Here is a 13,789-nt window from a genome sequence, read left to right on the forward strand (position 1 = left end):
GGAGGGAGGCAGGTCTGCAAAAGTGGTAACTCCAGACCTCACATCGCGGAAAATCAATAGGGAATGTCTGTAAGCGATGAATTAATAAATACCTGCAGAAGTGGTTTTAAATACAGAGGTACAGCTGAAGAGTTAAAGATGTTAGAAGGGATTGTCTCTAAGCAATGAGAGGGGGAGGTGGGGGACCAGGGAGGTGGGGGACCAGGGAACTGGGGTGGCTGTGGTCCTGTGGCACCGTGAGACATAACGGTGCCCGTGGGTACCTTGTGAGCAATGAAGATGAGACTCAAAAATTAAATGCTGCCCATTGGAAATTATCCTTAGAAACTTTGAAGCTGGAATCCCATACCACCACGTAATCAGTGGTCAGACTAGAGAAAGTGGCTGTTAACGAGTCTGGATGAACGTCTAACAGGGGCTTTCTACTGATGGTCGCCACGGGTTGCAGTGTGACTGAGCATCAGCTGTGCCTGGGGTGTGGTCCCAGCCCACTCTGCCTCACTGAGCTGGAGGTACCTCTCGGGTACCTCTTGCCACATGTGATAAGCCTGGCCTTGTCCAGAATGTGTTAAAAAGCTTCTCATGATTATCTCATTCTTAAGCTCGAAGAGCCTTCAATGTCTTCCCAACCATCCTGTCAAGCTCTGATTACTCTTGCTCCAGCCAGGGAACCTGAGCCTTTCCACCTGCCTCAGGATTCTGTTACTGTTGACTGACTCTTGCAGTCTCAGACAATCATTTCTATTCTGTATCATGTCTTCCCTCTTGGTTTCCAACCTGCCCCCTTCTGTCTGTCCACACTGGCCCAGTCCCTGCCACCTGCTGTCACTCAAGCCCTGCCCCACAGGGAATCTCTTATTTCCAATTTGGTATTCTCATCCAATGCGCTTTACCCTCCATAGCACTGACCTTGATCGCAAGTACAAATTGCAGCTATTTCAATAACCTTAAGGTTATGAGACCATCGGTCTTGCAAATGCATGGCATTGTTCAATGAGGTCTACAGGGAATAATAGAAATAAAGTCATGGATGAGGAAAATTATGGTGTGCTAGTGGAAGCAGTGTCCCGTTATCTGCAGGCACTAAAGTGACATTAGATTTTATTTATCTAGCATCTTCCATGCTCAGGCACACAATACTCAGGCTTTACCATAAAGCACATCCTGTCCCTTGAGGACTTTGCATATGGAGTAGTATTGGGCATAAATGAGAAGAGCAACCAATCACTTATCTATTTATTTAACAATTATTTATTGAGCACTATGTTCTGGGGCCAAAGTTTACAGAGATGGAATGGTTTTAGCCCGCTTTTGTGGAGCTCATGGTCATTTGGAGCAATGGAAACCCACAATATTAATGCTGTAAGCTCCATGCTTCTGGAAGTGCAAGGTGCACTGGGGGAGTGCTTGCATTATTGTTATGACCAAAAAATCCAGCAACTGGGCATCAGCCTCTTCAGAATGAGGCTTGGAGAGGGTTAACCTGGCTCTGCAGCATCCAAAGTTCTTTCTTTATACACTACTCATTAAAAGCCCGTAAGGTCACACCCCCTGAGCATGCTCACTTATCAATTCTGTCTACAGGCCACTGGATTCATAGACTGTGTACCTCTTAAAGTTAACTAAAATAGACATTTAAAAGGATGAGCTTTTAAAGATAAATGGAAATGGAAAGTCTAATATCCTGTGCCTCAGTGGCTCCTCTCCAGGAACTCTAGAGTAGACACCTCAGCTCCAATACCACCAGTGCAGCCCTCACCATTGCTGGTCAAGAATCTGGATTTAATGAATTTTCCCAGAGATCTGGGACAACTCACAAGCAACAACTCCAACGGCATCACGTAGTAAGCATGCCTCTTATGCAAAGCATGATTGCCTGTGAAAGGGTCCATTCAAGAGACCAGATTAAACTGAAGTTGCTTAGTGAGGATAGAATTAGAACAAATGGAACCGTGGTCCACAGAGATGTTTCATCAAAGTAGAATAACTGATAGAGCCGCCCTTCTCCTCTCTGGAGATATTTCCTTCTGAATAACTAGCGTTGGACCTCAAATAAATACTGGCATGTTTTACTTTTAGCTTTCCTGTTTCTAGAATCATTTGAGACAACTGCCCTTCTGTTAATATATCACCACCTCAGAAAATAAGAATGCACTTGATTGGATTGAAACTTTAAAATGTTAATTACATTCCTGTCCTGGGGATCCAGCCTAAAGAGACAGAACTGCTTTGCTTCAGGCTGAAGGCTGGCTGAGGACTTTGATCAGTGCTGGCTCCAAGGGCTCTCACCCAATTAGGATGTGCAGACACCTTCTGGCCCCAAGTGACTCATCTTCATTCCCTGTAGGCTTTGGGACTTTCTGATGGGGGAGAGGGTTGCTCATTTGATTTAGGTTTTCTCGAGAGTCCTTCGTTTCTAGGCAGCTGGTAAAGGTGAGCCTGTGCTTCTCTTGCTGTACAGAGAGCCAGATGCTGACCAGAAGGAGGGTAGTGAAGACCCGCTCTTTCCCATCATCACCCTACCCAATATCATACAATTGTCTTCTTCTCCAAAAGAAAATAACCTATTTCCACCCGCTCCATGGAAGCTATGATTTTGCAGTTAAAAAAAAAAAATTCAAAACTGCACTGAAACTTCTGGACACCTCAAGAGCAGTCAGCCCCACCACCGTGTTTACCTTACTCCAGACCTTTACAGAGATCTTGCTGGGTATGAACTGCCTGCTGACCTCCAGGACCCAAGAAAACACTATGAACAACTTTATGTCTGTAAATTCAACAATTTGGCCTAAATGTACAAAGTCCATACAAACCCAGACCAAATCCAGAGTAAATAGTAAAACTAAACTTAAGTTGAACCATTCAGAAACCACCAATTCACTTCAACTAGGAACTTCTTTCCTATCCCCCCAAATCAGGAACTTTCTACATTAACCAAGAAAATTCAGTCAGCCCTCCACAACCATAGGTTCTGAATCCAAGGATTCAGCAGCTGCAGATAAAAATAATTTCTAGAAAATAAATCACATCTATACAAAACCCATACAGATGTTTTTCTTGTCATTATTCCCTGAACATTACAGTATAACAGCTATTTTCATAGCATTTGTATTGTATTACGTATTATAAGTCTTCCAAAGCTGATGTAATGCACACATTGTAAGGTTATATGCAAACATTTCTGCACTTTCTACAAGGAGCTTGAGCATCACGGATTTTGCTATCTCTGGGGGTCCTGGAACCCGTCTCCATGGATACCCATGTGCCCCTGTCTTTGTGCCTTACCCAAGTTCCCTCGCCTGCATTCCGGGCCAGTGCAGCACTAATCACTTGCAGCCTGCTGCCTGGGTCAGGAGCCACGGAGGCCCAACCAAACTCATTAAAATGTTAAGGTGCCCATCATGTATTTGTCTTTGAACCAACCCACGTTTATTGAGATATCCCAATATCCCAGATGTCTCTAAAAACAGAACAACATTAATTAAATAAGAAGGTATTTTAACATTCAGAGTAAAGATATGTTTTATCTAAATTTGTGACTTTAACATAACAGTACTAACACAAAGTTACTTTTATTTAAGAATGGTATTTGAATTTAATATTGCATATGTACATAATTTTCATAAAAGAAAGGGTATATGAGTATGAACTAATAAAGTGAACTTTCATTCATTGTGTTCTTTGAAGAAAAGATACAGCAAATATCATTTTAAAAAAACACAACACTTTAGAATTACTATGAAAGTCCAAGCCTTTGGTAACTGCTTTAAAACCTGCCTGTGTGACTTAGTCTTAAACTGTGATGCTGAATGTGCTCATTTAGAAGGGACTTCTCCTTGGAGAAGCGGAAAGCCAAGCCATGGTCTTCTACTAAGTCCTTGGTCCATCTGTCCTGGGGGAATCTGAGTAATCCAGTTTGGTGTTCTGATTTTGCCCTGGGAATTGCTTCACCGCTGGGGACATGACTACACTGTCAGACAATGGGTGGAGATTGTTGATGGGTACATTTTGTCTTCCCCTGGAGCTCCTGAGTGGAGGCTGCCTCTGATGAGCCTCTGGTGGGCTCAACTCTCCACTGTCCATTCCACCAAACACCCCACAGTCCCAGCTGCACCCCGAGTTCCCAAGAAGGAGCTGGGTAGAGAAGACGCACTCTTTCTCTATGGCAACTTACATCTGAGGCTTGGAGCAAGAAAGCATGGAAACTGCCCCAGCCCAGCCTAATTATTTCTCCCTTTTTCAGCTCCTAAGTAAAAGGCTCTGGGCTCCCCACTTGTATTCCTGAAGTACCTGCACCCGGTGTCTGAGCACCTGCTGATGCAGAAGCGGGCTCTGATTATTCCAAGGCAATGGTGGATGAGAAGGAGGAATAGAGACCAAACCTCCATTTCCTCTTCATCATCCTTTGATCTAGCCCACATGCTTCTTGCAGCAGACCAAAGCCACCAGCTACAGGCACAAGTTCAAAATGGCCTCCATCTACCCACCATATACAGTAGGCTGGGGGGGGCTTCTCTGGGCTTTCACCCCTCTTGGTATTGACTACCTAGAGTCCCTGGGACTGCCCTTGTTAGGAGCCCCAGTTAGCAATTGTTAACAAAATATTTTATAGACATTAATATTTCATCTATTTTATATAAATTTATTATTTGTGCATGCTTTTAATTGTATATACATTTTATATGTTGAAATTTAAGTAATATACATAAACCAAACATGAAGTATTTTATAGACACCTACATGTTTGTGGGCATTTAGTGAACTCCTTTTGACAGGATGAGGGAAGTGAGGATATTGCTGATGGTGGTTGGTTAAGCTCAAGAAATGGGTCTCTCTCATGGGATTACCTTCATCGAGGTATAAATCAACCTGGATTTTTCTTTTCTCTCCACAGGGAACTACTGGAATGCCGCCTCGTTCCCAAACCCGTCATCCTACCTGCACTTCTCTACTTTCCAAGGGGAAACGAGCGCTGACATTTCTTTCTACTTCAAAACCTTAATCCCTCGGGGAGTGTTTCTGGAAAATCTGGGGAACACCGATTTCATCAAGCTGGAGCTGAAGTGTGAGTATCGGTTCTCTTGTTAACGCTCCAAGAGCCCCTCTGTGGCCTCGGGGTCCTAGGCCAGAGTGTGCAGTGCCATGCCGGGAACATGACGGCTCTTGTTCCCGGAGCAGGACCAGAAGGTGCAGGCCAAACCTGAGCCCTGTCCTTGGGACACACCCAAAGAAGCAGGTGCAGGCAGAGGTACCAGGACCCAGTTATCAGGAAGACCAGAGAGAACACGCCGCCCTAATGTCATGGGAAGACAACACACACACACGTGCGGTTCTTTTTAAAATGTGGTTGTTTCCCAAGGAGACAAAGGAGTGTATGAAGCCATCTGAGGAACACAAAGGAACACAGGAATGATAAAGAGTATGCTGAGTATGCAGTTTTCCCAAAGAAGCCCCCACCCACACACCCTGTAAAAGATTCTGGATTTATTTAGCCAAGGAGACAGAAGCTATCAGAGGCAGACCCAGATCAGATGCTGCTTAGCTCAGCTCCGCTGGCCTCACCTCCCAAGACCAGAGGAGGCCTGGCTTCTGTGGGAGAGCTGTGTTTGCTGCACCTGAGAAATGCAATTCTTGCTTTGCCAGGGTCCTGGTGTCCCCACAGCCTAAGTTCAGCTTTAGGAACTTTCAAGCCACAGATGCCAAGTCCCCTGCCTATTGAGATAAGTCAGAGTCCACAAGATCACAGACTATGTCTGCCACCCCACCCCAAACCTCCTCCCTCCATAGAACCTCAGCCTCCTGCCTGCCTTCTGTCCCCTTTACCTGAGTGCTTAAGCTACAGGGTCTCATGCAAGAATGACCCCAAATCCATTTCCCAGTATTATCTGATGGAATATTTTTATGCAAAATGATATTTTAAAAAGAGATTCTCAGGTAAACATCTTTCTGCTGCAATTCATTGGATTCTATTTTAGAAAACAATAGACTATGATATGCAGAAAGGCAATAAGTTTTAGAGTTGGCATCTCAGGTTCAAATTCAAATTTTGGGTAAATTGCATGATCTTTTTTGGATCTCAATTGCCTAAACTGTAAAATGGGGATGCTAATTTGTGCAGGTTTTTATGATAGCATTTGTTTCAGCATATAGTAGCTGCTGGAATTCTCTTCCCACAGTTGCTCATCGCAGATCTGAGCTAAGCCAGATCAAATTGAAAGGGAGCCTGAGGATATGCTGTCTCGAAGGTGGGCTCCACCATCTACAGGTTTCAAACAAGCTTTTAAGGCAGAAACCACAAGTGAGAAGGATTATACCAGTCGTTTGTCAAGAATTGGATTTGGGTAGGCAGGGTGTCAAGAGGTCTGTAAGAAAGGGGTCAGGTATCTTAAAGCATCTTGGAGAGGGAGACTGGGGGAAGGACAAGAAAGGAAGAATTTCTTGGAAGGGAAGGAGCTGGGGTAGATGACCTTGGTGGCTCAGTGTAGGACTGGAATGTTCTGCTCTAAGGAAAGCTATAGCTCTGAGCATGTGAAGCCCAGGCCATGGTGAGTCTGGGCCAGGTGGGGACCTACTGAGAAAAGATGTCCATCAGCACAGGGTCAAAAGTTATCTGAGGGAGAGGGGTCGGAGGCCTGATTGCTTGTGTCCTCTTGGCCTATCATTTGGGGGAGGGAGCCTCAATCCTCTTTGTCCTTTACTTTCGATTTCTTTCACAAGAGATGTGAAAAAACAACCTGACTGGCCTTCTGCCACCCCTCCCATCACAGTGTTTAACTCTGTCTCTTGCCCACCAGGGTCCCTCCCAGGCCCACTTCTCCCCGTGTTCTGCTCTTCCAGCAGTGGCTAGCTGGCAGAGGGCTCAGGAAGGGTCGTTTCTGCTGTCAAACTTTTGTAAACTGTCTCTCCTTCCCCCTCTTTAGTTTGCTAGGCTTTCTGATATCTCTGTGATAGGAATTCAGATTTTGTCTCTCTACGTGTGTCTCAAAGGAATTTTGTCACAGTGTCTGCCTGCACGTTGCTCTCCAGAATCGCAGTCCTGTTAACTAACTACATTGTGCCCTTCTGTCGAGAATGGAAGATTCTTGATTTGGGGAACAGTGAGCCTGTGTACAATAAGTTAATGAGATGCCACCAACATCTTACGTGCAAGCAGAAAAACATGCAAGATAAAATTAGGGCAATCATCCCCGTTAGCATACTTCAAAAGTAAAATCCTAACTTTGCATCCCACTTGTTACTATTTATTTGTCCAGTGAGCATTTACTGAGTGTCTACTATGTCCCAGCCACTGTGGTGGGTGCTGAGGAACATAGTCAAATCGAACATGGTTTCTTTACCTCAAAGATGTGTCTGTTTTGGAAAAAAGACAAGTAAATCAGTGGTTACTGGGTGAGGAAGTCACCCCATCAGGTCACAGAGTGCACAAGTGGAGAGCTGGCGTTCCACCCCAGACATTTTACGTCTGTCCTAGAGTCATCCTAGAACACTCTGCCTCTCACAACAGACAGGGAGAGAGCTGCCTGGGTGCCAAGGGGGAAATTCAAACCTGACTGGAGTGACAGCAGGTGCTTCCCAGGGACTGTGATGCTTTAATTAAATTTTGATGGATGAGCAGGAGTCAGGAAGGTAAAGAAGGTGAGGGAAGAACAGGAATCGGGAAGGAAGGATGTTCCAGTGTAACACCGAGGGGCTGAAAACGCAGGCCACCGTACCAAGGAAGCCGGGAGGCTGCAGGTGCATAAGAAGACCCTGTGCAGAAGAAGGGGCAGAGCTAGAGCTGGGGGACAGGAGTGGCTGAGCGCCCAGGGTCTCCTCAATCCTCACCATACAGTGAACTGGGGCAGAACAGGATGAGGCTCACATTCACCCAAAGAAAGACCGGCAGCCGGATGTGTTAGTCCATTTCTTGTCGCCATACTACAATGCCTGAGGCAGCCTGACTTGATAGAGGATAATTGAGCTCATAGCTTGGGATGCCAGTCCCCTGGGCGTGGCCCTGCTGATGTGAGGCCCCTCTCGACTGCACCACCTCGCGGTGGATTGTGGTGCTGGTTACCCATGCAGGCCTGAGTAAGCATGTGACCAAATGGCCAGTCACAGAGGGGTCAGGTTTGGGCTCCTAAGCACCACCCAGGAGGCTCCACCTCTGAAGGTCCCACTGCATCCCTCCCACCCCGGCCACTGGGAGCCAGGTTTCAACCACACCAACCTCTGCAGGACAAACCCATCCCAGCCACAGTGCAGACCAGGAACCAATGGGGCTGCATGAAGGGAGTAGTGGGAGAACGGAAAGAGGGAGACAGCAGGCAAGGCATGCCTGGGAAACTCAGAGGGAAGTTTCCCGGGTCTTCAACAACACAGCCCGAAGCTGAACTGGAAGGACCCAGAATGAGGCTGATCTTTCTGCTTCTGATGCTGTGGGGGCGGGGCACTTCCTGCTCAGGAGGGTGGTATTTAGGGCAAAGTACATTCTGAACAGTTCAGTGAGAGCCTCTGTGGCCACCACCGAGGGCCTAAATAGGCAGGCACTTCCTGAGCAGGCAGAATGTCCCCACGGAGCCCGCAGAGGACTGTTAGAATACAACAGTTACTAATAGGGCATCATGTAAAAATGTGGATGTGTAACCAACGTGACTCTGCAATCTGTATTTGGGGTAAAATTGGGAGTTCAAAACCCACTTGAATCAAATGTATGAAATATGATATGTCAAGAGCTTTGTAATGTTTTGAACAACCAATAAAAAAAAGAAAAAGAAAAAGAAAAAAAGAAAGAAAGAAATAGCGTCTAGGAGTTATCACCCCCAGGGAGGAAGAATCTGATGCACTGAGCGTGGATGAGATTGCCCAAAACAAAAGGGCAGAGAAAAAAGTGAGAAGCCCAAGAATGAAAACCCCCGTCAAGGGTCGTGAGGAGGAAGAACGGCGGTTAGAAGATGGGCTTCCAAGGAGGGAGACAGGGGTATCCCAGAGAGGAAGTGAAGAGGAAATTTCAAGAAGAATAAGAGAGCGTCAGGTACTGCCGAGAGGTCACTAAAACAAGGACATAGAGTGACCACTGGGCTCAACATGGGAAGGTCACCCTCCAAGAAGTAATTAAGGACGGTGGGCGTAGTTCAGTGTTAGAATGCTTGTCCAGCATGTGCGAGGCCCTGGGTTCTGTCCCCAGCGCCACAAAGACAAAAAGGTCAATAAAAAAATTTAAGGAGTAAGGCAGTCTGTCGCGAGGGGGCAAAACTGCGACACATGCGGTAGAGGGGAGAAATAAAGAATATCCACAGGCCTCTGCCCCTTTCGATGCTTTATTCACTCAAATTACTCAATACAATTTCACTCTATAGGTGCTTAATCAAGAAAACGGCAATCCTTAATGCTGGGCACTGCAACAGACATAATCAATTCACAGCAAACAATTCTAGATTAATTAATTCACAGCAAACAATTCTAGATTAATTCTAAGCACTGCAAAACACACTTAATCATGATAGGCTGATGACAGACATTCCCTCTGCATGCTAAGTTCAAAGTCTTAAGTCTTAGGCTTTATGTCCAGCAGATGCCCACTCACTCAGACCATGACGATCAGTGATCAGGTCCGAGGTCCGGAACCAAGGCAGGCTTTTGCTGGCATGGAGCGGACAACTGGTTGAGGAGGGGGTCGTAGGGAGGAGTTGCGGCTCTCACTGCCGTAGTCTGGCTGGGCACAATTCAGGAGTCAAAAGAAACGAACTTTATTTTTAGAACCACACACGCCAAACAAAACCTCTCCTCAGGAAAAACCCTCAGAGCCCAACTGCCACCACCGGCTTCCCACAAGCCTCTCCACCTCCCCCACTCCTCCTGCTCTTGAGGCCGATTGGCTGGGTCGTGTGGGCAGAGCCAAAAAAGTCCCCCAGTGAGCAGCTCCGTAGTCTGAAAGGGCGGGGAAACAGCCCAATGAGCATCACCGCAGAGGAGCCAATCAGCTAGATGTTGCTGGGGCCGCTGTGAGCCAATCATCAGCTGGCAGTCTGAAAGTTTGCTGGGGCCCCTTGGGCTGTGGCTCTCAACACTCACCAAGGTCCAGATGAGGTGGTAAAGTCTGAGAGCGGTGAGGATCACGTAGAGGATCAGGAACGATGACAAGTGATGGGATGTCAGGTCCTCATCAGCCTCTCCAGCTCGAGTGCATCCTTGTTTCGGCTGGCTGGATCTCTGTTCATTTGCTCTATCTGGCAAAAGAGGAGAGGTTGGAGAAATGGGAGAAAAGGCGATTGGCTAGAGGGGCAAGGTCCCCAAGGTGATGGCTATGAGTGAGACCCAGCATCACAACGCTGCCAGGGCTAAGGAAAACAGGTTAAAGGGGAGGAGAGCCCAGGCCACCACCAGGAAGTCCCTCCAGAATCTGGCCTTGCTCAGCTACTGCTGCTTTGTATTTTTGAGATGGCTGAGGGATATTGATTTTTAAAATCCATTGTAGCAGTTATCAAAAAACCCCAGTTCTAGACCTGGCCCATCACTAACAATCGTGGACATGGGTTCGTGTTTCAGAGTTATTGCCGGGGGTGGTTTGACTTCTACAGGTCCCTTTCTGACCATGACAGCAACCATAACCACGGTGGCCACCTCAGGTCACCATGGGCTGAGCACCTCCTGCATCCGGTGCTGGGGGAGATGCAGGAAGTCTGAAGTGAAGACGAGGGGCCCAATGCCCTCCCCAGGGGAGGAGAAGAGTATGTTTGCGACATTATGACATGTAATTTTACTGAGAGTTTTCTGAGTGCCAGGCACTATTCAACAACTTCCATGGGTGTTAATATTTTTATGTTTCATGGCACACCTTACCTGTATTTTACAGATAAGGACACCGAGGCACCCAGGTTCTACAGATGATTCCATATATGATGCTGCTTTTGATCTCTAAAATACAGTGAGTTATTATACTAGGAAGAAGGTGTTTTAAGCATTGAGGGGGGGAAAGGAATCAACCCTGAGAATGAAGGGGGAGGAGCAGGCACCTGAGATTGGCCTTGAACCCCAGCAAAAACGTTAGCTAGAGGAAGGTGTAGCAGCAGGAAATCTAGGGGAGTCAAAGAGCGCAATAAAGCTCTAAGAATGAGGAACAACATGGGTGTTCAGGAAGCTACATTGGGTATTGTTAGATGTGAAGCATGACACAGGTGGTGGAGATCTTCTGGCAAGTCTCAAATCTGATTCTAAATAGTTGGCAATTAAAATCTCAACCAATATTTATTGTACACCTACTATGTGCATGCCAAAAAGGAACCCAATAAAGACATGGCCTCATCTCTGGGGCACCTCCAATCTAGCAGGGGGTGGGGGGCAGGCATCTTGGCTATTTTACAGTTATATTCTGGATAAGATGAAATAAGCATTACAAAGGTAAGCAATATGCTGCAGCTACCCAGATTCGGCACAGTTGCTTCTCCTGGAAAATAAGAAAAGCTTCCTTAGAGATGACGTCATTTTTCACTGAGCTTCAAAATAAATGGGAAAGATCATCAGCCCAGGATACCATTGGAAAAACCTGCAGAGCACAGATGTCCAGGACACCTGGGGAAGGTGTGGCCCCACCATGCACCAGTGGTGGGCCACTGTTTGCCTGAGGTGTCCAGGGCTACGACCAGGCCACATGTCATTGGTACTGAATAAGCACTTGATGAATGGAAGAGATACTAGTCCAAGCAGAGAACCAGGGAAAACCCAGGAGGAGGAGAAGATCACCCTCGCTGAAGGACTGGTGATCAAAATGAAGAGGAAGAATATGTCATAAGGCCCAAGGCTGATGAAGTTCTGGAATTTGAGATTTCACAGGAAAGGTTTGGAGGAAGAACTAAGCTGCAAGGTCCAGCTGCTGTGCCAGGTGGACTGAAAGGGCTGCGGAACCAGGAGGAGCACCGGGAGGCAAGGTGGCGGGTGGTCCCCCACTCCACTGTGGAGGTCTCTAGTGGAGGCAGCAAGGGACTGAGTGGACAGGGAGCCTGTGAGCCAAATGTTACAGTCCCAGGGCTCAAAGCATAGCAGCAGCAAGGACTGGGAGAGGGTGTCACAGAAGGACACACTGCAGGACGGAGATGCGGGGCCGTGGATTAGAAGAAGCGCTCTCTCCTGGCCCCTGGGGAAGGGGGTGCCACACAGAAGGTACTACTGCAATCAGGGGACAGCAACCCAAGGAAGGACCTGCCTGGACGTGCTTGTGATACCCAGTGACCCTAGGGTCTGTTTCATTTTTTCGACAATTTAGAAGATATGTCACAGGAAATTTGTGAAGGGGATCGGGGTTATTGGGGTTTAAAGGGAATGTTTATTGAGTAGGAAGCTTTGGGGAAAAGCAACCAGAAACTGTTGCAGTACTTTAGCATAAGCTTCCCTGGGACCGAATTTGAGCTTTTTCAGATATCAGGATGACTCAGAGCAAATTTTTGCATTTAGCAGGCATATCGCCTCAAAAATGTGGAGGCAGCAGTCTAATATCCTACTCATCTTAGGAAAGAGTATTAAGGAAAAACTTTCATTTCCAAGATGTAGCCTTCTGCAATACACATGCTCCGGAGAGTCACAGAAGAAAATATTCTGCAATATATAGAAACTGATGAATCAGAAGAAGTAAATTAATAGCAATTTATCTTCCAGTATTTCAGAATTGGAACAACTTTTTATATTAAAAGAGCTTCACTCGTGTAGACATGAGGAATGTTGAATTCCACTTAACTGGGTTGTGATGCTGTGGGGGAGGCTTCGGAAAATATGAGTTTTTAATTCGCAAATCATGTATTAGCACCTGGGGTTTTTCCTTTTAATTATTGAAGCCAACCTAGGTGATCAACATGGATTGAGGAAGAATTTTAGTGTTTCTCCTGCTTTGCAAGTCTAACTCTGGTTTCAGTTTATACCCCAGATTTGACACTGAAGAATGATTCTCACTTGGTCATTAACCAGATATAAGAAGAAATTACCTTTTCCATAAAGAAAAACAATTAAAGATCTGAATATTTAGTAACAGCACTGAAGTTTTTTTAAAAAACCAAAAACTTCTCTAATTTCTTGACTTAAACTTTTCAATTTGGATTATAGACAAAAAAATTAAGAAATGTAAATTAAAGATTAAATATGTGCTAAATTAAAGCTATTTGATATATTAGCTGTTTGAATCTTATTACATATTAACATATATAAATTATCAGTAAATAAAACTGAATTAATTTTATCCATATTTCTCTGCCAATGTCATTGAAGAGACAGACAGCTATTTGAACATAGCATAGGTCCCTTGGGGTGGTAAGGACAGACTTCAGCATAGGATGTCCTCTAAATATGAAAATTTTCCCACATTACCTTAGAGTTGAGTGGTCCACCCATGTCTGCTGATCTGGAACTTTCCACACAGGCCTGGTAATTCCTCCTAAGCTGGTCACACAGTTACCTCTTCCTGCAGAGTTTATGATCTGTCCTTTCCCCTGCCTTTCTCCGGAGTCAGCTGGAGAGGACCACCCAGCTCTTGGCTTTTATGGGTGTAATCTGACCTCTGCCACTCAGCATTCCCCCTCTTCTCCCTGAGGACAGTGGTGAGCATGCTCTGCTTACACTTTCCAGTGCACACAAGCATTCTTCCATCTAAAGTTATATCACCTTCTTGGTGACCATTCCTTTGCCTCTGGCTCAGTTCTCAGACTCCAAATGCCCAGGGAAAGAATTTTTCCAATCACAGCCAAGGATATGGCTTGCCCTTCCTCTGAGGCTCAACTTCTACTCTGGGAATTAAGTAGAGTCCAGGAAATACTCTCCCCAAGAC

At 46.0% G+C, this 13,789-nt stretch overlaps 1 protein-coding gene across 1 annotated transcript in view; it reads left to right on the plus strand.

Moving 5' to 3' along the window:
- The window catches only part of Cntnap2 (contactin associated protein 2), a 1,911,322-nt gene that overhangs the window by 1,679,341 nt on the left and 218,192 nt on the right, over positions 1-13,789 (plus strand). The window contains exon 16 of the mRNA XM_058574358.1: positions 4,895-5,065. Coding sequence (XP_058430341.1) covers positions 4,895-5,065 — 171 coding nt within the window. The remainder of the gene's footprint in view (positions 1-4,894; positions 5,066-13,789) is intronic.

The sequence above is a fragment of the Marmota monax genome, unplaced genomic scaffold (genome assembly GCF_021218885.2).
Source record: "Marmota monax isolate L192 unplaced genomic scaffold, Marmota_monax_Labrador192_F-V1.1 WCK01_AAM20220418_F8-fsc00193, whole genome shotgun sequence".
Classification (NCBI taxonomy): Eukaryota; Metazoa; Chordata; class Mammalia; order Rodentia; family Sciuridae; genus Marmota; species Marmota monax.